Source organism: Pecten maximus, chromosome 4, assembly GCF_902652985.1.
Source record: "Pecten maximus chromosome 4, xPecMax1.1, whole genome shotgun sequence".
Classification (NCBI taxonomy): Eukaryota; Metazoa; Mollusca; class Bivalvia; order Pectinida; family Pectinidae; genus Pecten; species Pecten maximus.
Window position 1 is genome coordinate 40,041,262 of NC_047018.1, and position 26,844 is coordinate 40,068,105.

General features: G+C 37.4%; 2 protein-coding genes across 2 annotated transcripts; one reads left to right on the forward strand and one right to left on the reverse strand.

Annotated features, from left to right (window-relative positions):
* Positions 1-842: 842 nt before the first annotated feature.
* On the forward strand, positions 843-7,114 carry LOC117326063 (putative defense protein). Its single transcript, XM_033882663.1, has 5 exons — positions 843-1,052; positions 2,953-3,166; positions 3,920-4,080; positions 6,148-6,242; positions 6,725-7,114. Exons 2-5 carry the CDS (start codon positions 2,953-2,955, stop codon positions 6,918-6,920), a joined length of 666 nt encoding a protein of 221 aa, XP_033738554.1. The 5' UTR covers positions 843-1,052; the 3' UTR covers positions 6,921-7,114.
* A 5,837-nt stretch (positions 7,115-12,951) lies between these two features.
* On the reverse strand, positions 12,952-15,795 carry LOC117326537 (TRIO and F-actin-binding protein-like). Its single transcript, XM_033883292.1, has 5 exons — positions 15,745-15,795; positions 15,203-15,478; positions 14,738-15,010; positions 14,156-14,353; positions 12,952-13,884 (listed from the first exon to the last, which is right to left on the reverse strand). The coding sequence occupies exons 1-5, from the start codon at positions 15,793-15,795 to the stop codon at positions 12,952-12,954; spliced, it is 1,731 nt and encodes a 576-aa protein (XP_033739183.1).
* Between the last annotated feature and the right edge of the window lie 11,049 nt (positions 15,796-26,844).

A 26,844-nucleotide genomic window follows, 5' to 3' on the forward strand; every position in this document is an offset into this window, starting at 1 on the left:
ATCTCCGATTTACGCCATTGCATTCAGGACAAAGGACTGGAACATTTCGTTATCAATGATACACCAAACTGTGTCTAAAACACTAAAATAAATTGGCAGATCACTCGATCAATCTTTATTCACCGTATTTCACTGGAGTTACTAATTAAAACTGGTTACTGGAGTAGAGGTTAACACACTCGCCTATCACAATGACTGTCTATATTATACCTTAGCTAATTGATGTTGGTTACTCAAAGAGTTCCACTTTCCTTCTTAATTAAGTCCTGAACGCTAGCATCTGAAACTAATTCATATAAAACAATAAATTATAATGCCGCTTGGAATAAATAAAAAATGAATTATGCATGATATAAATACTGTCATATACATGTACGAAAAACTCTACTATTTTGCTGCTAAGTAAAGGAAAACTAAGACGTGAAAATGATGATAAATGTTGTTTTGCAAGAGCCAAAAACTCGCACAAAATAGGCATAAACAACGAAACTTCCTATATAATATCTGCCTGTATTCGTTTCATTTTAACCCACTTTGAAACATTTCCCTACGAGTAAACATTTATTTGCCCGAGGAAACCTCCCGAATAACAGCCCCTTCTTCAAAGCCATCATTATGACTACAGATGTGATACACGTCACTATGAGGGGCGTGTCCATTTATACCTGAAATGCATTCTTCTTTGTTTCTATATAGCACCTTGACAATGACCAAGGGCAAATCACGCGAGATCTTTGACCTCTGTATCCAAGGAAAGCACGGGGTTGCTATGCAGGCATTTCTTTACAGCAACTTTGTACGACATACATAAACTATGATCTCGGGAAAGGTGTAAGTCACTGTCCAAGCAAACATTGTTCCAATCAACATCCCTCACGCTCGTACCCATCGGCAACAGAAAACAGATTATAAGTTCATACTTTGGGCCCGAAACAAATAACTGTAACACTGCCGATGTTATATGGCTCACATAAGCACATGAGTGCAACTGGCAAGTCGTTAGTACCACTAAAGGACTAGTTTATCTCGTCGACAGTGCATACTGATCAAAGGTGAGAACTAATACTGCATATTATAGACCATGTACCCAATGTGAGTAGAGGTTAAAAATCCAAACAGGTGTATTTATGGACTGTTCAATGATAAATGACTATCCGATATGGTTTTACTCGACAAACAAACTTGGAAGGAAGGAAGTGTTAGATAGGTATGTAACGATAAATAATTTCTTCTTCATGAAAAATTGTTTTATGGTTTTTCCATATTTTTTTAAAAACATTTTTTCCAGTTCTTTATTTGATTAAATCATTTATTTTTTCTTTGTTTTTGGCTTTTTGGCCAACAAAATGCGCCTATGGTTATGCGGGTACACATGACAGTTGCTCCACTAACATTACAAGAAACTTAGTTAGATAACTAATTTTAAGGTTAAAAATATCAAATTGTATTCGATAGCATCAAACCCCGTCGCTTTTTACGAGATTGTAAACAAAAACCAATAGGAGGAAAAAAGTGAAAATAAATTAAATTAATAGTTAACAAAGCTAAAATGGCAAGTTAAGGTGGATTAAGTTAAATGACAACCAAAATCTACATATATCAAGAATAACAACCAAAACCTACATATATAAAAAGGTTATTTTTTTTATTTTTTTATAGGATGGGGTTAATTAATCATATAAATATTCAAGGATAGATTTATGTAATATTATAATTTTGTTTGTTTGTTTTGTTTTTGTTTTTTTTAATCTACGAAATGACACTGTAGTTATACGGGCATAGTTGTTTTATAGACATGCGCATGTATCAGCAAACTTAGTGAGAGAGCTTATTGAAGGCGAAAATATCCAATTTTATCTGATCGCATAAAACCGTGACGCTTCTTACTATATTGTTAACAAAAACTAAACTGTGGATAAAGTGGCCAAACTTACAGGTAAGATTAATATGATTTTATTAAAGACTTAATCATCAATTAATTACTAGACAACTAAACTTAAATGACTAGAGTCAAGACAAATCAGTAAAGGTGGTTTAAGTTATAGTCTAAAATTGATGACTAAATTTAAAGTCAACTATATGGAGGAAAGTTTGACTGAAGCATATCGATATGGCCTCATTAATATCAATGATGATTATAATAGGTGTTAAGCTGTTACTACATGTCTATACAATTTTCGAGTTTTCTTTCTATCGAGTTATTTAGATAGTTTCGTGGTAAAGAAATGCTTATCTAGCGTTACAACTTAATCCGTAGTATTTATTTGCGAGACACACCGACAACCACGAAGGATTATACAGAGCAAATATTTTATCTTAGTGTGTTTTGTTACCTAATTGTGTTTACGAGACCTTCCATGTGAGTGATACCTGCGTGTTATGTCCTTACAATATTGAAATGAGTCTACAGGCTATTTCACGGCCTCCTTATATATTGCTATAAATGTCTTTATAATGATAACAATAACTGTTCAATAACAACGTTATACAGTAGTGGGTACCCGGGATACCAATTCATACACTTTCTGGTGATACTATTTGGTATGAAATACAACATGCATTTTAATTTAATAAAAACTGTATGTTTAAGGAGAAAAGCAAAGCTATGAGTTATACATTGTACATATACACTTGTATATAAAAACACCGTTCTGTACACAATACCTGAAATAACAACACCTCCCCCCCCCCCCCCCCCCCCCCCCCCCCCCCCCCGAGTGCAAAAATGAAAACTGAGAGGCGGGGAAGAGGAGGAGGAGAATGGGGACATATTTATATCTAAACACGCGATAAAAGCGACAAAACACCTATTTTTCCAAATGTAAAAGTATATTTCCAAATGCGTTTCTTAGTCAAAGCTACTGCATGGGTATGACTGTTTGTTCGAATCTTAACCTCATTAAGCTGTGCTGAAGCTGTTGCCCATTAAGTTGCCTCTGTTTCATTTTACAGATGCAGCAGGACGGTATGGTCACCTTACTGTTCGTGCTCCTATCGGTGTTTGACACCGCGTTAACGATCCCTTACCCATTTTCTCCGAAAAGATTCAAAGAAGAATGCAAAGATATGTTTCCTGAAGCTTTAGGTGTCCATTCACAGCTCACAAAGCCGCCCTATGAGATCCAAACTTCAGACACCATCTACGACGGCGTATCACACGAGCAAGGTACATCTTGTAACCAGTTTACAAAGGGCTGTGTGAATGAGGTCAGTCATGAGTGTGTCTCCAAAATGGATGATAATTAAATAATGGATGGTAACAAAAATCAAATGAACGTGTTAATTAAAACAATCATAGAGTGTCCCCGAAGCGAGCGTAAGTAATAATCCAACATGAGAGCTCAAATGGAAATATATTCCAATAAGCTAAATGGCCCAATCGATTGACCAAAGGCGCCGATCTCTAACAGAGGATTGCTGAAGAGGGTGGCGATCATGAATTGAAACTATGCATTTTATACAAGAAATAGTACTCTTACATTGTATATGCAGATCTTAACTGTGACTTTCTCACTGAGAATTGGTAAAGGTCTAGTAAAAATGGTGTAACACAAGTTCGAGTCGTTGTCCAGCACGCGATTCATAAGTGTATGTATTCAATGAAAAAAAAAACATCCACTGAAATGCAGGCTCCTTGCGATAAAAGCACTGTCATAGAATATTCCAAAAAAGGGTTAAGCGAAGAATGTTTCAGTGATGAGGGAAACAAGTCAAATACGAGAATGAACGGTTGCCCAAAGGCAGAGAATATGGCTGAACCAAAAGTATATAAATTGTTTATTCGGTCTTTTGATTTTTTTTTTTCGATAATAAAAATCAACTTATTTAAGGAGAAGACTTAGTACTGACTTTATCTATGTCAAGATCATCTTTTATACACATGCAATAAAAGCTGTAAAAAATCTGATTATTTTTCCAGTGACCTTAATAGCGACGGGGAAATACAAAATCAACGCTTTCTACCTGCAAGCACGTGTAGCCGACTGCTCGGCCAGTGACCGGGACGAGCCCATTGGCTATTTTGAGAAAGAATTCGGCCATGGTGATGTTGAACTCATCCACTGTTCTGGAAAACATGACGTGAGTTAGAAACTAATTAAAGGGGAATAACTCTAGAACAGGAATTGATACTCGTTTACAATAAGATACGTCAGCGTAATTGATGACAATACATTCATGATGCTTTTGTCATTAAAGCGATCTTAAATTCAGACTTGTTTTGCCTGAAGTTAAAATAAGATTTAGTTTCAAATAGAGTGTTCTTTAATAACTTAATCAAAGTGTCAAGGCCACTCTGGCTGCTGTGCATGACGGATCGAGATAAAGGAGAGAAGAAAGACGATCCTACGTCATTTTAAGGATTTTTTTTATTACTTTTAAAATGCTGTGGTTACGTTAACGTTCTGCTAGAGATGCAGAATGCAAAATTACTTTTTCTAAAGCTCATTTGAATTGGAATAGTATGATTAAGTTCAATTCTTAGATCGGTTTATCTTGGTGTTTACAATATCTGTCATGTTTCTTGATAAACCACATCGCGATTCACTGTCCCATTACATTTTGGTTCCTTAGTTTTTAAAGTCTTGTATTCAATTCACTGCTTTTTTCAGTATATTTATTGATCTGTATCATGATTAGAAAAAGAAACTTGTCTCAGAAATTGTATGTGTTCTCGATGAATGGGTCTACCTTATCCGTTCCGGTGGTTTGTTGAATCGCACGGTCGTGTTATATAGAAATATTTCACTATCGACTGATTTTAACCATGCTACCTCTTTATTGCTATCAGAATTTCTGTTTCGGAAACGAGCTTGGTTTCGTCTCATAATCACTTCAACAAGCTCAACCAGCATGCACGGCCATTTTTGCAGTCCCGTTTCTTGGATATAACTTCAGAACCAAGCAGAAGTATTCTGTTTTCATTTTCATTATCAAGAGTTGAAACAATCAGATATTTAACTTATATATTGCCAATTTGAAAATCCGAGACTAAAAACTGGATTTGACTGGCGAGGGCCTTTTTCATCAACCAATTACACAGGAGCTTGGCCCGATTTTCCAAATGATGGTCCATATATATATGTATTATAGTGTCCCTTGACACTATAATACATATATATATGGACCATCATTTGGAAAATCGTGCCAAGCCCCTGTGACCAATTATATAGGTGACTTTCCAATCTCAAACCAACCGGAGTGTATACGAGTTACCTCCCCTCGCACAAACCAGGCATGAAGCGTAATAACTCAATAATGAAACAGGTCATTGTCTATGATTTTGAACTTTTGTCTATTATTTATCTATCTTAAGCAGATTTCTTCAAACATATAGAATCATAATACTTAATTACAAATAAACACTTCGCATAAGGAGATTTATATACTTTTTTTTCGGTCCCATTTAGAATTTATCGAGATTAATCGTAGGAATAAGCGACAATTCATTCCCCTTAGAGTTCCGAAGGAATTTTCCCTCGCCCAAGTCGGCGATCGTAGCTAGAGATGGCTTGGTTTTGCACAGCACCTAAAACTTAAATGGTAACAGTTTTTACATTATTTCGATTATTGTAACTTTGGTCTGTTATCATTTAAGAGCGTAAGAATTGAACCAGTAATTTAACCAGTAATTTCATTGGTGGAGGGGGTTTGTAGCTATTTCCCTGAGTAAATAACATGAAATGAGTACTTTCTATTTACGATTATAAATAGTTAGGCCTTGAGATTTTGAAATCAAAAATATACACTCCTACTAAAAATAAAATGACGTAAGATTCCAGGTGTAAAAGGGCGGGAATTCCCCCATATGAGGATTCACCAGTCAACTGTCAACATCAGGGTTACTGACTTTCAAGTACTGATGTTCTCTTATATATGCCATTAAATCTATTCAATAACATCATTTTTCATAAAGCAAAAACACCAAGCTTTAATTTCATATAAAGTTCACATCATTCAAAATTCAAATGATCGATTGAGGGAATAGATACACTGGTAATAACATATAGTAAAATAATCAGTTGTGTAAGACCTTAACCAATACTTAACGAATATAACCGATGGTGTATGAATAACGCCCGAGGACTTCCGATTGAGGACTAAGGCGACTATACAAACTGTACACTGTTTTTTATTGGTGTGTTTCAGAGCGCAGTTGTCAGCCGTCAATGGAAAATCAATAAAGACAAAATTGTAGTGAGGTGGTACAAACCTAAAAACGAAACCAGGAAACTGTTCTTCAGGTATTATGTCATATTTTTCATTTTAAGCACAATTGGGGAAAAAAACAGTGAATTGAAATCGTGGATTGCGATTGGTTTATTCCGTGCCACAAAAGACATGGTTTCCAACATTAACTTAATTTCAATAATTTCAATAGATAAATGCAATTTTGCCTACAACTTAATGTTAAAATTTGTAATAAATCTGTATCCTATATAAACCATATAATGATTATCATGGAAACCAAATTATAAAAAGAATCTAGATTTGGTCTATAATTCTGAGGAAAATTCAGAAATAATAGATTGGTCCACATACCACTTTCTTATAGAATATTGTTTGTTTACATATTTCGATTATTAACGTACAAATAATAAACAAGCGTAACCCATTAAATCCAAATAACATTTTGTCAAAAAAAAAAAAAAAAAAAAAATCAATAAATAAGATAAAAATCAATCTCTTGAAACATTGTTAGTTCATTTTCTTCTTCTTTCCACAGAGCATCCATTGTAGCCAATGTCAACTTATTCTGGATGGAAACTTTTTCCGACAGTATCCGATCGCTTGGCAACAGCAAAGCCGGACAGGTGTGTCCGGTAAGGTTGATGGCTCAGACAGGGGGCGCCACGTCCAACTCACGTCATTTGCTGTTAATTACCGCCATGCTTATTTACAAATTAATATTTCATGATTGAACATTGGTCATATCAGAATAAGTATATCTTAAGGACACAGAATAAATGATACCTTTATGAATAGTTACACATTTAAAATGCGACGTAAATTGATATGAAAATATGTTTTGTAAAGAAAGGCGAAAGCGAAAAACGGGTGTCTATTAGTTTGTTCTTTCTTTCCTAAAAGTATAAGTAAATAACTGCTTATTTGACTTGTTCTTTGACTCTTGATCTAAAGATTGCGAAATGTATGGGCTACATTTCATATAAGAACATGAAGGATAATATTATTATACGCGATTTTTATGTAAAATTATATAGATAATAACAGTTGTTTTGCGTATGACGTATGTTTTCAGATATGTTAAGTGGCTGTGTACATATGTATATGTTTCATAAAATAATCAATGTTCACGCACATGGTTGTTATATGTTTTGTTACACTAAAGACCCACCTTAAACAAATAAGCATATAGATTGCAAATCCTTGGGAAATAATGTTGATATAAGCCATTGGTACGAGATTGACTACAAGGAATGTTCGCGAAATAGTTTTCTCCTATTAATCACCAAATATGCAGCACGCCAGTATTGGCATGACATGTATACGTAACGCTACCATGGCCGATAGCGGCCGACAAAACACTCCTATAAGTAAAAAGTGTTTTGTCTGACATTTTGTCAATTCACTAGGAGACAGTTTACACATTTTGTAAAAAAAAAGTGAACTGTCATGACACTTTGTCAATTCATGCGGGCAGTTTACATTTTTACTTTCATTGAAAGCAAACTGATCGCAAACCATTTGTTTACATGTTATCCTTACTTATCATGATAACTGTTGAATAGGTTATATATAACGAATCGTAAATCAGCTTAAGAGTATATTATATGCTATAACTCCATGCAATTGAGGGTGTATGCCATACCATATCATTGTCATCCGTAATTATTGAGAAGCATTTCTGCAAGTTTGGTATACATGTATATACTTTAAATCGCCAATAACGGGGAATTCATCTTATAAACAGTGATATTGGTTTAAGATATAGCTGTGCACGAGTTTATACCGTAAATATGTCTATAAACAGTTAAATAGGTTTAAGATATAGTTATCCACGAGTCAATACCGTAAAAATCTAAGATACGCAAAGGTCAACAGAGTGCATGAGAACAACACACCTAGCGGTGTATTTTCCTCATAATATAATCTTACAACTCCCAACCCCCATCCCCCCCCCCCCCCTCCGCCCCGCCCACCTTAACTTCCCAGATGATTATTTTGTGAAAGAAAGTAAAATCTTTTTAATTATGTTTTAATGATAATGTCATTGTCTTCAAATAACTATAATTCTTTCATACGGAATTTCCCATAACTTCTCTATTTGGCGGCTATGTCGTATGCGTATATTTGCCTTTATCACTTATCGAACGTAAGGCATTGTTCTCAGCTCTGGAGTCTCGTAATATAATCCTATACCCCCACCCAGCCTACCTTTACTGTAACTACCTCCTCTCCTCTGTTTATTTTGTGAAAGTAAAAATGTTAAGTGCCCGCATGAATTGACAAAGTGTCATGACAGTTCACTTTTTTTTTTACAAAATGTGTAAACTGTCTCCTAGTGAATTGACAAAGTGTCAGACAGAACACTTTTTACACTTGAATTTTTCATTTAATTTTCTATGATACAAACAATGTACATTGTTGATCATTATTGTAATTTTATAAAGATAGAAGTTATGTAAAAATGTTGGAAATGTGATTAAATTGGTACAGGCCGTTGCGTGGTGAACAGCTTAAGAGTGTTCTTTAGAGAATATTTACGTTTACGTGACAATGGTGGTGACGGGGAATTAGTTGTTTGTCTGGTACGGAAAATTCTTAGTCTCAAAGTAGCTGTTCTCTTTATTGGCGACTTGTTCAAAAGTAACAATAAACACCACGGACACAAAGCGTTAAGATTTCAAAAAAAAACTTCCCTATAGCAATCAGATTCTTCTTTACAAATTTCTTTTGTCAAAGTTTCATTAATTAACCAAAAATATCTAATCCAACTGAATGGTCAGTAGGTGACCTGTTAATGATCGGTTTGGACATGTTAGAAATACCTCCATGTTCGCTGCACTATTGTGACGTAACTCAACTGTTTCCAGATCCCTTAATTGCTGACTCGGTGAAAACATTTCTTGTGAAAAAAATCCTAACAAGAAATACCAAACAGACTTATACGAGCTTGGGGCACCCGGGGTCGAAATGATGAATAATAGTTTTTAGTTTATGTTTGTTTAACACTGACATGTTGAATATCTTATTTAGGACATCTTAACTTGTAAAGAAAACATTCTATAATCCTGATACTAAGTAGCGACTTTGGGGAAAAACAGAGTAATTATATGATTATCTCTTTGAGAAAAATATAGAGATCTGGATTATCTAAAATTCCTATTTTTATATACGTAAATGACAGAGTTATTCACACTGCGACATACAATACTATATAGTTGTGATTATTCGCAGGGAATTAAATTTCGCTTTATTCATTATCATTTGATATATCGCAAGAATATAAAGGATGTTTGTAATGCGTGGTTTCGTGAAATTTGATTCCCGTGAACTAGGTCCGACCGGCACAACCACGAAATACTAGCCCCGTGAAATATAATAATTATACTGTACTCGTCAATTCGATGTGTGCTTTTTAATGTTAACATACAAAGTAAACTTTTTTCTCTCTCTCCCTTTCTTAATAATTTTGCAGGGGCGTAGCTGGACCAATGGAATGTGTAAATCTATTCGAGGGGTTCGGGGGCCGCTTAGCAACCCCCCCCCCCCCCCCCCCCCCCCACCCTTTATACAACTTTATAGAATTGGAAACAAGGGATTGATAGTAATCGACAAAGTATGACGTGTTTAATAATCCGGAATGTACCAGGCTGTATCTTTTAAAGTACATTGTACATATGGTAGACTAGTTACTAATTTGGTTATTGAATACAGGAATTTAATGTTATGATTTTTACTTACATTTAATTCGATGGTTACTTGAAATATTGACACGACACACACGGCAGGAACTTGTGCGTGTTAGCCAGGACTTTTTTCTTATGGCCGCTACGCCCTTGTTTTGCCCTCTGTTTTAATGAAAGGGAGATCAGTGTTATTGGCTTAGACACACGCTCAAATTCCATTGACTAATCGTGACATTACAGAAAAATCTTACTTCCTTGTATAGTAAAACTATATTTCTTTGTAAATTCTACGGAACAAACGCCTTATGTTCTTAACTGCCTAGCAACGTAACATTACAGAACTGCCTAGCAACGTATAACATTACCCAACTCCCTAGCAACGTAACATAACAGAACTGCCTAGCAACGTATAACATTACCGAACTGCCTAACAACGTATAACATTACCGAACTGCCTAGTAACGTATAACATAACCGAACTACCTAGCAACGTATAACATAACAGAACTGCCTAGCAACGTATAACATTACCGAACTGCCTAGCAACGTAACATGACATCACGATGAAGTTATTTAATACAGGCTACATGCAAAAACCATTCAACAATTAAAAATTACTATTCATTCTTATTAGTTATTTGATTCATATATTATCAATGAACTATCAAAAAGTGAAAATGGTCAAAGTATGAATATACCCTATACTAGATGAAGAAATGGAAAAGATCAACACCGGCATCTCCCATCTGAGGGAAACGGATGATGACACCTTATACGTTTATAAAAGATTAAAAAAAAAATAATAATAATTAAAGAAGAATATGCTTTTAACAGACATGTGCATATTACCACGCGTATATTGAGGGATTGATATTTTCTACATGGGTGAACGAACGTGAATGATATGTGTAGGTGCGCGCGTGCATGAGACCGTCAGAGCTGACGCGAAGGTGGAAGTGATAACATCAGTGAATATTTTCATACGTGTGTATTAAAGAGATGAAATATACTTGTGGCCGGATAGATTATGTTTGTAATGTAATGTCTTAGAGTTTAAGCCTTGCTAATATTCCCAGGCCTATATTTTACAGATTTTAGAGCCAATTTGAAACAATATAGTGCATCGCAATGATGTGTTTGCGATAACTATTTATTATGGATATTTTAAACGACGAATGCGTTCATCACAAAAGAAGACCTTGAGCATTTTGTAGGTCATTTTTTTGTTCACGCCAACCCTTCCAATTATAGAATTAAGTGTGAGAAACTTAAACGTATTGTTCACGCCGACCAACCCACGGAATGGGTACATCTGATTGGTTCTTGGGCTTGTATATCATTCTTTCGGCGAGCTATGTGATGTTTAACCTTATGTATTGTATTTCAATGCCCTTTTAAAAGACATAAATAACATAACTTTAGAATGTCAAAACAACTTCAGACTTGCCGGTAACTGTATCGGATAACAACCAGCACCCGTTGTGACAAAACAGACCCAATATAGTAATTCTAAGATATCAACTCATAGCGTAGCGGTTATGAAAGATGTCCTCATCTCGCTGCTTATTTATCATTTCAACTGAGCATTTCTTTCTTGAAACGGAGACTGTACGTCTTTACAAATTTTATCATAAAAGTTTACATACCTAAGAAATGAACTTTGACTCCGATACAGAGCCTAATCGGAGAAACTGTGTGTATACGAAGGAATTTGTTTTAAAGAACCGCTTGACTTCCTATCACGTAAAAAAAATGTTCAGTTTATAACCAGACTTATGGTAAAGCTAGTCAGAAGATTTATATGATTTTATTTGATCTTCTGACATCCTATAAATTGCATTATATATACATCTCTAAGTTAATGATACGTGTAGTGTTTCATGATCTATACATATACATGTATATCCAACACTCCTTAGTTAAACTTACATAAGTAATGCGTTTTAATTCGTACTATAATGTGTACTTTGATGCATGATTAACTAAAATGAAATATGTTGCGACTGCATCATAAAATCTACTGACTCGGCTAAAATAATGACACTAAGAAGACACCTATCTTTATTGACCCCGCCGTAGCATATATATATCCATGCCCTCGTGAAGAAACCATAAAAATGTTATGCGCAGATAGTTGTAACGATGAATTCTGGGTAAAAACAAATTTACACTAATTTCGTCTCCTTTTGGCGACGAAGTTATTTTGACGGATAGAATCGCTAAGCACCCCACAAAGATGTTGAGTGAGTGCAGACTTACAGATGGAGTGATCACTATATGACGACTATATGACTATCTGGCGGAGCTCTAATTTGTTGTAAAAAATACTTCAGTACAACATTAACTTTTTTTTATTACTTTGTCTATTCAATTAATCTATTTCAGGCGAAAAGGATAAAATTACAAGTCATCGAGCAACGAAGCTTAATGCAAAATTGTATCATCACTATTTACCGCATTCGTAACCAATAACAAATACCACAGGTGTCTCCTAATTATGTCAAAATGTCATACGTTTAAAAAGTGGGACACTTTATAATTGTGGGTTAAAACTACCGGGCAAACGTCACAGTGCATTAGTAATTTGATACGTAGATCACATGATAGACATATGAAGCTATAAAAGTCGGATATTAAGTTGGCTTTTGATTTATATCGTGCCAAAATAAAGCATATTTAAATGTCCCTGTTTAATTAATATGTCCAATTATAGCTACTTTAAGAAAACAAATTAAAAGAACCAAAAATCACCAAATCAGTAATACATTTTTTTCACTTTGACACATTTAAAAATAAGGTAATTGTTCAATTAGGATGAATCTGTAAGCTTCCACGAGGTTTGTCGTTACCCTTGTGTTGGACAGAAAGTCCCCGAGGTTTGTCGTTACTTCTGTTGGACAGAAAGTCCCCGAGGTTTGTCGTTATCCTTGTGGTGGACAGAAAGTCCCCGAGGTTTGTCGTTACCCTTGTGTTGGACAGAAAGTCCCCGATGTCGTTACCCTTATGTTGGACAGAAAGTCCCCGAGGTTTGTCGTTACCCCTGTGGTGGACAGAAAGTCCCCGAGGTTTGTCGTTACTTCTATTGGACAGAAAGTCCCCGAGGTTTATCGTTATCTTTCTGTTGGACAGAAAGTCCCCGAGGTTTGTCGTTACCCTTCTGTTGGACAGAAAGCCCCCGAGGTTTGTCGTTACCTTTCTGTTGGACAGAAAGTCCCCGAGGTTTGTCGTTACCCTTGTGTTGGACAGAAAGTCCCCGAGGTTTGTCGTTACCCTTGTGTTGGACAGAAAGTCCCCGAGGTTTGTCGTTACCCTTCTGTTGGACAGAAAGTCCCCGAGGTTTGTCGTTACCCCTGTGTTGGACAGAAAGTCCCCGAGGTTTGTCGTTACCCTTGTGTTGGACAGAAAGTCCCCGAGATTTGTCGTTACCCTTGTGTTGGACAGAAAGTCCCCGAGGTTTGTCGTTACCCTTCTGTTGGACAGAAAGTCCTTTAGGTTTGTCGTTACTCTTCTGTTGGACGGAAAGTACCTTAGGTTTGTCGTTACCCCTGTAGTGGACAGAAAGTCCCCGAGGTTTGTCGTTACCCTTCTGTTGGACAGAAAGTCCCTTAGGTTTGTCGTTACCCTTGTGTTGGACAGAAAGTCCTTTAGGTTTGTCGTTACTCTTCTGTTGGACAGAAAGTCCCCGAGGTTTGTCGTTACCCTTCTGTTGGACAGAAAGTCCTTTAGGTTTGTCGTTACTCTTCTGTTGGACGGAAAGTACCTTAGGTTTGTCGTTACCCCTGTAGTGGACAGAAAGTCCCCGAGGTTTGTCGTTACCCTTCTGTTGGACAGAAAGTCCCTTAGGTTTGTCGTTACCCTTGTGTTGGACGGAAAGTACCTTAGGTTTGTCGTTACCCTTCTGTTGGACAGAAAGTCCCTGAGGTTTGTCGTTAAATAACTGTTGGACAGAGAGTTCCCGAGGTTTGTCGTTACCCCTGTGTTGGACAGAAAGTCCCCGAGGTTTGTCGTTACCCTTGTGTTGGACAGAAGTCCACGAGGTTTGTCGTTACCCTTGTGTTGGACAGAAAGTCCCCGAGGTTTGTCGTTACCCTTCTGTTGGACAGAAAGTCCCCGAGGTTTGTCGTTACCCCTGTGGTGGACAGAAAGCCCCCGAGGTTTGTCGTTACCCTTCTGTTGGACAGAAAGTCCCCGAGGTTTGTCGTTACCCTGCTGGTGGACAGAAAGTCCCCGAGGTTTGTCGTTACCCCTGTAGTGGACAGAAAGCCCCCGAGGTTTGTCGTTACCCTTCTGTTGGACAGAAAGCCCCGAAGTTTGTCGTTATCTCTCTGTTGGACAGAAAGCCCCCGAGGTTTGTCGTTATCTCTCTGTTGGACAGAAAGCCCCCGAGGTTTGTCGTTATCTCTCTGTTGGACAGAAAGTCCCCGAGGTTTGTTGTTACCCCTGTAGTGGACAGAAAGCCCCCGAGGTTTGCCGTTAAATATCTGTTGGACAGAAAGATTCCGAGGTTGATCGTTATCTCTCTGTTGGACAGAAAGTCCCCGAGGTTTGTCGTTAAATATCTGTTGGACAGAAAGTCCCGGAGGTTTGTCGTTAAACTTCTGTTGGACAGAAAGTCCCCGAGGTTTGTCGTTCAACTTCTGTTGGACAGAAATTCCCCGAGGTTTGTCGTTACCCTTGTGTTGGACAGAAGTCCACGAGGTTTGTTGTTACCCTTGTGTTGGACAGAAGTCCCTTAGGTTTGTCGTTACCCCTGTAGTGGACAGAAAGTCCCCGAGGTTTGTCGTTAAATATCTGTTGGACAGAAAGTCCCCGAGGTTTGTCGTTAGACTTCTGTTGGACAGAAATTCCCCGAGGTTTGTCGTTACCCTTGTGTTGGACAGAAGTCCACGAGGTTTGTTGTTACCCCTGTAGTGGACAGAAAGCCCCCGAGGTTTGTCGTTAAATATCTGTTGGACAGAAAGATTCCGAGGTTGATCGTTATCTCTCTGTTGGACAGAAAGTCCCCGAGGTTTGTCGTTAAATATCTGTTGGACAGAAAGTCCCGGAGGTTTGTCGTTAAACTTCTGTTGGACAGAAAGTCCCCGAGGTTTGTCGTTCAACTTCTGTTGGACAGAAATTCCCCGAGGTTTGTCGTTACCCTTGTGTTGGACAGAAGTCCACGAGGTTTGTTGTTACCCTTGTGTTGGACAGAAGTCCCTTAGGTTTGTCGTTACCCCTGTAGTGGACAGAAAGTCCCTTAGGTTTGTCGTTAAATATCTGTTGGACAGAAAGTCCCCGAGGTTTGTCGTTAAACTTCTGTTGGACAGAAATTCCCCGAGGTTTGTCGTTACCCTTGTGTTGGACAGAAGTCCACGAGGTTTGTCGTTACCCTTGTGTTGGACAGAAAGTCCCCGAGGTTTGTCGTTACCCCTGTAGTGGACAGAAAGTCCACGAGGTTTGTCGTTACCCTTCTGTTGGACAGAAAGTCCCCGAGGGTTGTCGTTACCCTTGTGTTGGACAGAAAGTCCCTGAGGTTTGTCGTTACCCTTCTGTTGGACAGAAAGTCCCCGAGGTTTGTCGTTACCCCTGTAGTGGACAGAAAGTCCCCGAGGTTTGTCGTTAAATATCTGTTAGACAGAAAGATTCCGAGGTTGATCGTTATCTCTCTGTTGGACAGAAAGTCCCCGAGGTTTGTCGTTAAATATCTGGTGGACAGAAAGTCCCCGAGGTTTGTCGTTACCCTTGTGTTTGACAGAAGTCCACGAGGTTTGTCGTTACCCTTGTGTTGGACAGAAGTCCCCGAGGTTTGTCGTTACCTTTCTGGTGGACACAAAGTCCCCGAGGTTTGTCGTTACCCTTGTGTTGGACAGAAGTCCCCGAGGTTTGTCGTTACCCTTGTGTTGGACAGAAGTCCACGAGGTTTGCCGTTACCCTGCCTTCCCATGGAAAATTTTAGAAAAACCATGACCAGGTAGTGGAGTGCGCGTTTCTGTACTACAAATGATATCCATATAGGTGACAAATCTTTGATGATTAGTACATGACTTTTACATTATTTAAGGAGACAGAAAAGTATCAAAACATCAGGGAATACCGAACATAGTAATTAGTATCTAAGTGTTCAGCGGTTTTCACTTTGCATTTTCAGATGTGAATCCCTAGCACACCCTGACAAATGTTCTAACAAAAGTAATTAATAGAAAACTGATACCTGTTGCATGGTTATCTAAAAATCTCGGAATGCACGAAAAAATAAATACGTCAATTTTACAAAAAAAAGATTCCCTGATGGATTTCTAATTTCAAACGCCCCTTTCAAATACTCTACATGTAGCTTCACTAATACAATCACGGTATGTAATTATATACATGTAGTTATACGCAATCGCTTGCTTTTCATATTTGAATTGAATCTTTTTTTTATCTATGACGACAATTAGTGGCTAGATATAGAAATTTCACTGCTGCAACATCATGTTTCAGTCTTTGACGCATGTTATAAATGTATACTTACGTAGATAAATATTTAGAACGCAATCTTTATTTCCATGACGTTGATATTTCTCTCCTAACTGAGGTATCGCTTGCATTCAGTTTAAAATTAATTTTAAATTTCAAAGCTGTTGTATATGTAATGAGTATTCACCTGTTTTCTGACGTAAACAGGTGTTTCTTTTACACAAGAACAAACGAGGGACAGCGGTGTCATATTTCTCAATATACGTAATTAAAAAATATCTTGTCACGGAACACCACTCTTTGGAGCTGGTCATGTGTAAAGTATAATGTCGAAACTTCCATTTCTGAAATCAAGACAAGTCATCCTCTGTGTAACTAGTGAACAGGAAAACAGTACATTCAGGACGGTTACACATTCCCTGTTGTCCTGGAGAAGTTCCTGCTTCAGATAACAGTTTACAAAAAACATCTACGTACAACACAGTGAACACTTAACAAATGTTGCCAATACTTCAGTAATAATCTCTACTAATTTATCCAACACATAACTATCGTATTAGCTTAAAGTGCATAGGGCATAGTCATTTTAACAAATACACAGCCACCGTAACCAACACAAAACTACCTTAACCAATACATAACCACCGTAACCAATTTATAACCATATTAACCAATACATAACCACGTTAACCAATATATAACCACCTAATCCAGTACCTAGTCACAGCAATCAACGCTACGTATATAGCCGCTATATCTAACTTTATAATCAACTATTCTAACCAATTCCTAACCACCTCAAGCAATACTTAACTACCTTAACCAATTCCTAACCACCTCAAGCAATACCTAACTACCTTAACCAACTCCTAACCACCTCAAGCAATACTAAACTACCTTAACCAACTCCTAACCACCTCAAGCAATACTTAACTTACCTTAACCAATTCCTAACCACCTCAAGCAATACTTAACTACCTTAACCAATTCATAACCACCTCAAGCAATACTTAACTACCTTAACCAATTCATAACCACCTTAAACAACACCTAACTACCTTAACCAACTCCTAACCACCTCAAGCAATACCTAACTACCTTAACCAATTCCTAACCACCTCAAGCAATACCTTACTACCTTAACCAATTCCTAACCACCTCAAGCAATACTTAACTATCTTAACCAACTCCTAACCACCTCAAGCAATACCTAACTACCTTAACCAATTCCTAACCACCTCAAGCAATACTTTACTACCTTAACCAATTCCTAACCACCTCAAGCAATACTTAACTACCTTAACCATCTCCTAACCACCTCAAGCAATACCTAACTTCCTTAACCAATTCCTAACCACCTCAAGCAATACCTAACTACCTTAACCAACTCCTAACCACCTCAAGCAATACTTAACTACCTTAACCAACTCCTAACCACCTCAAGCAATACTTAACTACCTTAACCAATTCCTAACCACCTCAAGCAATACCTTACTACCTTAACCAATTCCTAACCATCTCAAGCAATACTTAACTACCTTAACCAACTCCTAACTACCTCAAGCAATACTTAACTACCTTAACCAATTCCTAACTACCTCAAGCAATACCTAACTACCTTAACCAACTCCTAACCACCTCAAGTAATACCTTACTACCTTAACCAATTCCTAACCACCTCAAGCAATACCTAACTACCTTAACCAATTCCTAACCACCTCAAGCAATACTTAACTACATTAACAAACTCCTAACCACCCCAAGCAATACTAAACTACCTTAACCAACTCTTAACCACCTCAAGCAATACTTAACTACCTTAACCAACTCCTAACCACCTCAAGCAATACTTAACTACCTTAACCAATTCCTAACCACCTCAAGCAATACCTTACTACCTTAACCAATTCCTAACCACCTCAAGCAATACTTAACTACCTTAACCAATTCCTAACCACCTCAAGCAATACCTTACTACCTTAACCAATTCCTAACCACCTCAAGCAATACTTAACTACCTTAACCAATTCCTAACCACCTCAAGCAATACCTAACTATCTTAACCAATTCCTAACCACCTCAAACAATACCTTACTACATTTACCAGCTCCAAATGAACACACATAATAGGCACTACCTTCACCAGATCGTAACCACCATAAGCAATACCTAACTACCTTAACTAACTCCAAACCATCATAAAGCAATACCTTACCCCCCTTAACTAGCTCTTAACCATGTAAAGCAATACCTAACCTCCTTAACTAGCTCTTAACCATGTAAAGCAATACTTAACTACATTAACCAAATCCAAACCACCATAAAGCAATTCCTAACCGTTACCTTAACCCGCTCCTAGCCATCACACGTAATACATTATTACCTTAACCAGATCTGAATCACCTAAAGCGATACCTAGCTACCTTAACCAACTCCTAACCACCTCAAGCAATACCTAACTACCTCAACCAGATCTTAACCAACTAAAGTAATGCCCTATTTCTTAAACCAATTCCTAACCATCATAAGCAATACCATATTACCTTAACTATGTCCTTACCATAATAAGCAACACTTTACTAACATAACCTTTTAATTCGAAAGCTAACAACATTAAGTGATATATATATAAACCACAAAAATATCCTTCCGAACACAATCGACATTGATATACTACCAACGGATCACGTATCCAATGGCAACCGATATCTACATGACGTCATGATTTTTGCTACCATTGTCAGTGACTACAAACCGGAAACTTCTAATCTCTATCATGGAATATATGCACTACCTAATATATCTAAAATGGTGGATAACATAAGTTGATAATAATTTCAATTTCATATAAGGTTTTCGAAACGAGTCTATGTATATATTTTTTCTTTTTGATCATTTTGCGAAACGAGACGCATGCTTTTTTTAATACCCCACTGGCTTCATTGATCTCAAACATACCGGAAATAGCCAAACACATTATTGGAATATCCTAGTATTTAAAATAAGGTAAAGATTAAATGTACTACCTTGATTTTTGGTGAGAACAGCAATGCCTACCTCGGTCCTTTTAACATTTTTAACTTAATCATCAGTTATACTAGAGACGTCAATTGGGTATATCAAGATTACAAAATAGTTTCTTTTTTGTCCTTCAAAGAGAGGTTAGAATTAACGACTTTCGGTCTAGCCAGTCTATATATAGATGTATAGTAAAACCTCTATCGCTTATATAACAATATTACCACAATTAACGAGTCAGTAGGTACATTTTTCCAGACAGAAAAGCTAGTTATGCTAGTTATTTTCCCATGGAAAATTTTAGAAAAACCATGACCAGGTAGTGGAGTGCGCGTTTCTGTACTACAAATGATATCCATATAGGTGACAAATCTTTGATGATTAGTACATGACTTTTACATTATTTAAGGAGACAGAAAAGTATCAAAACATCAGGGAATACCGAACATAGTAATTAGTATCTAAGTGTTCAGCGGTTTTCACTTTGCATTTTCAGATGTGAATCCCTAGCACACCATGAACAATGTTCTAACCAAAGTAATTAATAGAAAACTGATACCTGTTGGTTATCTAAAAATCTCGGAATGCACGAAAAAATAAATACGTCAATTTTGCAAAAAAAGATTCCCTGATGAATTTCTAATTTCAAACGCCCCTTTCAAATACTCTAGCTTCACTAATACAATCACGGTATGTAATTATATAGTTATACGCAATCGCTTGCTTTTCATATTTGAATTGATTCTTTTTTCTATCTATGACGACAATTAGTGGCTAGATATAGAAAACTCACTGCTGCAACATCATGTTTCAGTCTTTGACGCATGTTATAAATGTATACTTACGCAGATAAATATTTAGAACGCAATCTTTATTTCCATGACGTTGATATTTCTCTCCTAACTGAGGTATCGCTTGCATTCAGTTTAAAATTAATTTTAAATTTCAAAGCTGTTGTATATGTAATGAGTATTCACCTGTTTTCTGACGTAAACAGGTGTTTCTTTTACACAAGAACAAACGAGGGACAGCGGTGTCATATTTCTCAATATACTTAATTAAAAAATATCTTGTCACGGAACACCACTCTTTGGAGCTGGTCATGTGTAAAGTATAATGTCGAAACTTCCATTTCTGAAATCAAGACAAGTCATCCTCTGTGTAACTAGTGAACAGGAAAACAGTACATTCAGGACGGTTACACATTCCCTGTTGTCCTGGAGAAGTTCCTGCTTCAGATTACAGTTTACAAAAAACATCTACGTACAACACAGTGAACACTTAACAAATGTTGCCAATACTTCAGTAATAATCTCTACTAATTTATCCAACACATAACTATCGTATTAGCTTAAAGTGCATAGGGCATAGTCATCTTAACAAATACACAGCCACCGTAACCAACACAAAACTACCTTAACCAATACATAACCACCGTAACCAATTTATAACCATATTAACCAATACAAAACCACGTTAACCAATATATAACCACCTTATCCAGTACCTAGTCACAGCAATCAACGCTACGTATATAGCCGCTATATCTAACTTTATAATCAACTATGCTAACCAATTCCTAACCACCTCAAGCAATACTTAACTACCTTAACCAATTCCTAACCACCTCAAGCAATACCTAACTACCGTGACCAACTCCTAACCACCTCAAGCAATACTTAACTACCTTAACCAACTCCTAACCACCTCAAGCAATACTTAACTACCTTAACCAATTCCTAACCACCTCAAACAATACCTAACTACCTTAACCAATTCCTAACCACCTCAAGCAATACCTAACTACCGTAACCAACTCCTAACCACCTCAAGCAATACTTAACTACCTTAACCAATTCCTAACCACCTCAAGCAATACCTAACTATCTTACCCAATTCCTAACCACCTCAAACAATACCTTACTACATTTACCAACTCCAAACGAACACACATAATAGCAACTACCTTCACCAGATCGTAACCACCTCAAGCAATACCTAACTACCTTAACCAACTCCTAACCACCTCAAGCAATACTTAACTACCTTAGCCTATTCATAACCACCTCAAACAATACCTAAATACCTTAACCAATTCCTAACCACCTCAAGCAATACTTTACTACCTTAACCAATTCCTAACCACCTCAAGCAATACTTACCTACCTTAACCAACTCCTAACCACCTCAAGCAATACTTAACTACCTTAACCAATTCCTAACCACCTCAAGCAATACTTAACTACCTTAACCAATTCCTAACCACCTCAAACAATACCTAACTACCTTAACCAATTCCTAACCACCCTAAGCAATACTTAACTACCTTAACCAATTCCTAACCACCTCAAGCAATACCTAACTACCGTGACCAACTCCTAACCACCTCAAGCAATACTTAACTACCTTAACCAATTCCTAACCACCTCAAGCAATACTTAACTACCTTAACCAACTCCTAACCACCTCAAGCAATACTTAACTACCTTAACCAATTCCTAACCACCTCAAACAATACCTTACTACCTTAACCAATTCCTAACCACCTCAAACAATACCTAACTACCTTAACCAATTCCTAACCACCTCAAACAATACCTAACTACCTTAACCAATTCCTAACCACCTCAAGTAATACTTAACTACCTTAACCAACTCATAACCACCTCAAGCAATACTTAACTACCTTAACCAACTCTTAACCACCTCAAGAAACACTTAACTACCTTAACCAATTCCTAACCTCCTCAAACAATACCTTACTACATTTACCAACTCCAAACGAACACACATAATAGCAACTACCTTCACCAGATCGTAACCACCTCAAGCAATACCTAACTACCTTAACCAACTCCTAACCACCTCAAGCAATACTTAACTACCTTAACCTATTCATAACCACCTCAAACAATACCTAAATACCTTAACCAATTCCTAACCACCTCAAGCAATACTTTACTACCTTAACCAATTCCTAACCACCTCAAGCAATACTTACCTACCTTAACCAACTCCTAACCACCTCAAGCAATACTTAACTACCTTAACCAATTCCTAACCACCTCAAGCAATACTTAACTACCTTAACCAATTCCTAACCACCTCAAACAATACCTAACTACCTTAACCAATTCCTAACCACCCTAAGCAATACTTAACTACCTTAACCAATTCCTAACCACCTCAAGCAATACCTAACTACCGTGACCAACTCCTAACCACCTCAAGCAATACTTAACTACCTTAACCAATTCCTAACCACCTCAAGCAATACTTAACTACCTTAACCAACTCCTAACCACCTCAAGCAATACTTAACTACCTTAACCAATTCCTAACCACCTCAAACAATACCTTACTACCTTAACCAATTCCTAACCACCTCAAACAATACCTAACTACCTTAACCAATTCCTAACCACCTCAAACAATACCTAACTACCTTAACCAATTCCTAACCACCTCAAGTAATACTTAACTACCTTAACCAACTCATAACCACCTCAAGCAATACTTAACTACCTTAACCAACTCTTAACCACCTCAAGAAACACTTAACTACCTTAACCAATTCCTAACCTCCTCAAACAATACCTTACTACATTTACCAACTCCAAACGAACACACATAATAGCAACTACCTTCACCAGATCGTAACCACCTCAAGCAATACCTAACTACCTTAACCAACTCCTAACCACCTCAAGCAATACTTAACTACCTTAACCTATTCATAACCACCTCAAACAATACCTAAATACCTTAACCAATTCCTAACCACCTCAAGCAATACTTTACTACCTTAACCAATTCCTAACCACCTCAAGCAATACTTACCTACCTTAACCAACTCCTAACCACCTCAAGCAATACTTAACTACCTTAACCAATTCCTAACCACCTCAAGCAATACCTAACTACCTTAACCAATTCCTAACCACCTCAAGCAATACTTTACTACCTTAACCAATTCCTAACCACCTCAAGCAATACTTAACTACCTTAACCAACTCCTAACCACCTCAAGCAATACTTAACTACCTTAACCAACTCCTAACCACCTCAAGCAATACCTAACTACCTTAACCAACTTCTAACCACCTCAAGCAATACTTAACTACCTTAACCAATTCCTAACCACCTCAAGCAATACTTACCTACCTTAACCAACTCCTAACCACCTCAAGCAATACTTAACTACCTTAACCAATTCCTAACCACCTCAAGCAATACCTAACTACCTTAACCAACTCCTAACCACCTCAAGCAATACTTAACTACCTTAACGAACTCCTAACCACCTCAAGCAATACTTAACTACCTTAACCAATTCCTAACCACCTCAAGCAGTACCTTACTACATTAACCAATTCCTAACCACTTCAAGCAATACTTAACTACCTTAACCAACTCCTAACCACCTCAAGCAATACTTAACTACCTTAACCTATTCATAACCACCTCAAACAATACCTAAATACCTTAACCAATTCCTAACCACCTCAAGCAATACTTTACTACCTTAACCAATTCCTAACCACCTCAAGCAATACTTAACTACCTTAACCAACTCCTTACCACCTCAAGCAATACTTAACTACCTTAACCAATTCCTAACCACCTCAAGCAATACCTAACTACCTTAACCAACTCCTAACCACCTCAAGCAATACTTAACTACCTTAACCAATTCCTAACCACCTCAAGCAATACCTTACTACATTAACCAATTCCTAACCACTTCAAGCAATACTTAACTACCTTAACCAACTACTAACCACCTCAAGCAATACCTAACTACCTTAACCAACTCCTAACCACCTCAAGCAATACTTAACTACCTTAACCAATTCCTAACCACCTCAAGCAATACTTAACTACCTTAACCAACTCCTAACCACCCTAAGCAATACTTAACTACCTTAACCAACTCCTAACCACCTCAAGCAATACTTAACTACCTTAACCAATTCCTAACCACCTCAAGCAATACCTAACTACTTTAACCAACTCCTAACCACCCTAAGCAATACTTAACTACCTTAACCAACTCCTAACCACCTTAAGCAATACTTAACTACCTTAACTAACTCCAAACCATCATAAAGCAATACCTAACCTCCTTAACTAGCTCTTAACCATGTAAAGCAATACTTAACTACATTAACCAACTCCTAACCACCCTAAGCAATACTTAACTACCTTAACCAACTCCTAACCACCTTAAGCAATACTTAACTACCTTAACTAACTCCAAACCATCATAAAGCAATACCTAACCTCCTTAACTAGCTCTTAACCATGTAAAGCAATACCTAACCTCCTTAACTAGCTCTTAACCATGTAAAGCAATACCTAACTACATTAACCAAATCCAAACCACCATGAAGCAATTCCTAACCGTTACCTTAACCCGCTCCTAGCCATCACACGTTATACATTATTACCTTAACCAGATCTGAATCACCTAAAGCAATACTTAGCTACCTTAACCAACTCCTAACCACCTCAAGCAATACCTAACTACCTCAACCAGATCTTAACCAACTAAAGTAATGCCCTATTTCTTAAACCAATTCCTAACCATCATAAGCAATACCATATTACCTTAACTATGTCCTTACCATAATAAGCAACACTTTACTACCTTAACCAAAACATAACCTTTTAATTCGAAAGCTAACAACATTAAGTGATATATATATAAACCACAAAAATATCCTTCCGAACACAATCGACATGTATCTACTACCAACGGATCACGTATCCAATGGCAACCGATATCTACATGACGTCATGATTTTTGCTACCATTGTCAGTGACCACAAACCGGAAACTTCTAATCTCTATCATGGAATATACGCACTACCTAATATATCTAAAATGGTGGATAACATAAGTTGATAATAATTTCAATTTCATATAAGGTTTTCGAAACGAGTCTATGTATATATTTTTTTCTTTTTATCATTTTGCGAAACGGGACGCATGTTTTTTTTTAATACCCCACTGGCTTCATTGATCTCAAACATACCGGAAATTGCCAAACACATTATTGGAATAATTAAATGTACTACCTTGATTTTTGGTCAGAACAGCAATGCCTACCTCGGTCCTTTTATCATTTTTAACTTAATCATCAGTTATACTAGAGACGTCAATTGGTATATCAAGATTACAAAATAGTTGTTGTATTTTAGTCTTTCAAAGAGAGGTTAGAATTAACGACTTTCGGTCCAGCCTGTCTATATATAGATGTATACGTAATACCTCTATCGCTTATATAACAATATTACCACAATTAACGAGTCAGTAGGTACATTTTTCCAGACAGAAAAGCTAGTTATGCGAGTGATACTTCAGGGAATACTGCGTAATATTGAACAATTACATTGTTTATAGTGCCAGTCATTATACACGTACCCTCACATACACCCCCTCGCTCTCAGCCACACACAGGTACCCTCACACCTCACATACACCCCCCTCTCTCTCTCTCTCTCTCTCTCAGCCACACACAGGTACCCTCACACCTCACATACACCCTCTCTCTCTCTCTCTCTCTCTCTCTCTCTCTCTCTCTCTCTCTCTCTCTCTCACACACACACACACACACGCATCTCTCTCTCTCTCACACACAAACACACACGCATCTCTCTCTCACACATACACACACACACACGCATCTCTCTCTCTCTCACACACACAAACACGCATCCTCACATGCACCCTATCTCTCTCTCTCTCTCTCTCTCTCTCTCTTTCACACACTCACACACACAAACACGCATCCTCACATGCACCCTATCTCTCTCTCTCTCTCTCTCTCTCTCTCTCTCTCTCTCTCTCTCTCTCACACACACACACACACACACACACACACACACTCTCACGCACCCTCACACTCACACACACAAGTACAATGTACATTTACACACCCTCTCTCTCACACACCCAACATACGGTACTGATACTAGGGATTTAGTCCAAACAATAAGTCGTATACCCCATGTAACACTATTCCTGTTTTGCTAACTAAGCGAAAAATAAACTCGTTATTCCGTAGTAACCCTATAATCCTTACCGTGACCCTAAAACTTAATCGACAAAACGGGGATTAAATATAAGGTTTACTAAAAAAAAACACATTAAAAGTAGAAAGGTTAAGTTTGTCCGGAAGGGGTAGCCATCTTCTGTTGTTGTTTTTTTTTTTATCTCAAAAGTCCAATCCAGGTAATTCTCAAAATCGGGACTAGACAACGGAACCACTGGGTATACCATTGAACAACTTCATATCGCACAATTAAATGAAATATTACACGGCAAAGGCATGATATCGACTGAAAACTTTCCTTTACTTCAAATTTTAACACAGCATGATTTCTTTGAAAGGAACGTGCAAAAGCATTGCAAATAAGATATCAATTCAGAAACATATACAGCTGTTTTAGTCTTTTAGAACTTGTTCGTGACGTTGGGGGCAAACGTGAGGATGTCCAACAGGGATGTAGGG

Excerpts from the sequence above, each read along its gene's own strand:
- LOC117326063 (XM_033882663.1), top strand. The coding sequence starts at position 2,953 with ATGCAGCAGGACGGTATGGTCACCTTACTGTTCGTGCTCCTATCGGTG. Across the intron at positions 3,167-3,919 it reads CGGCGTATCACACGAGCAAG|TGACCTTAATAGCGACGGGG; the intron begins GTACATCTTGTA and ends TTATTTTTCCAG. Across the intron at positions 4,081-6,147 it reads ACTGTTCTGGAAAACATGAC|AGCGCAGTTGTCAGCCGTCA; the intron begins GTGAGTTAGAAA and ends GGTGTGTTTCAG.
- LOC117326537 (XM_033883292.1), bottom strand. The coding sequence starts at position 15,795 with ATGGGAAGGCAGGGTAACGGCAAACCTCGTGGACTTCTGTCCAACACA. Across the intron at positions 15,479-15,744 it reads GACTTCTGTCCAACACAAGG|ATATTTAACGACAAACCTCG; the intron begins GTAACGACAAAC and ends TCTGTCTAACAG. Across the intron at positions 15,011-15,202 it reads GACTTCTGTCCAACACAAGG|GGTAACGACAAACCTCGGGG; the intron begins GTAACGACAAAC and ends GTCCAACACAAG.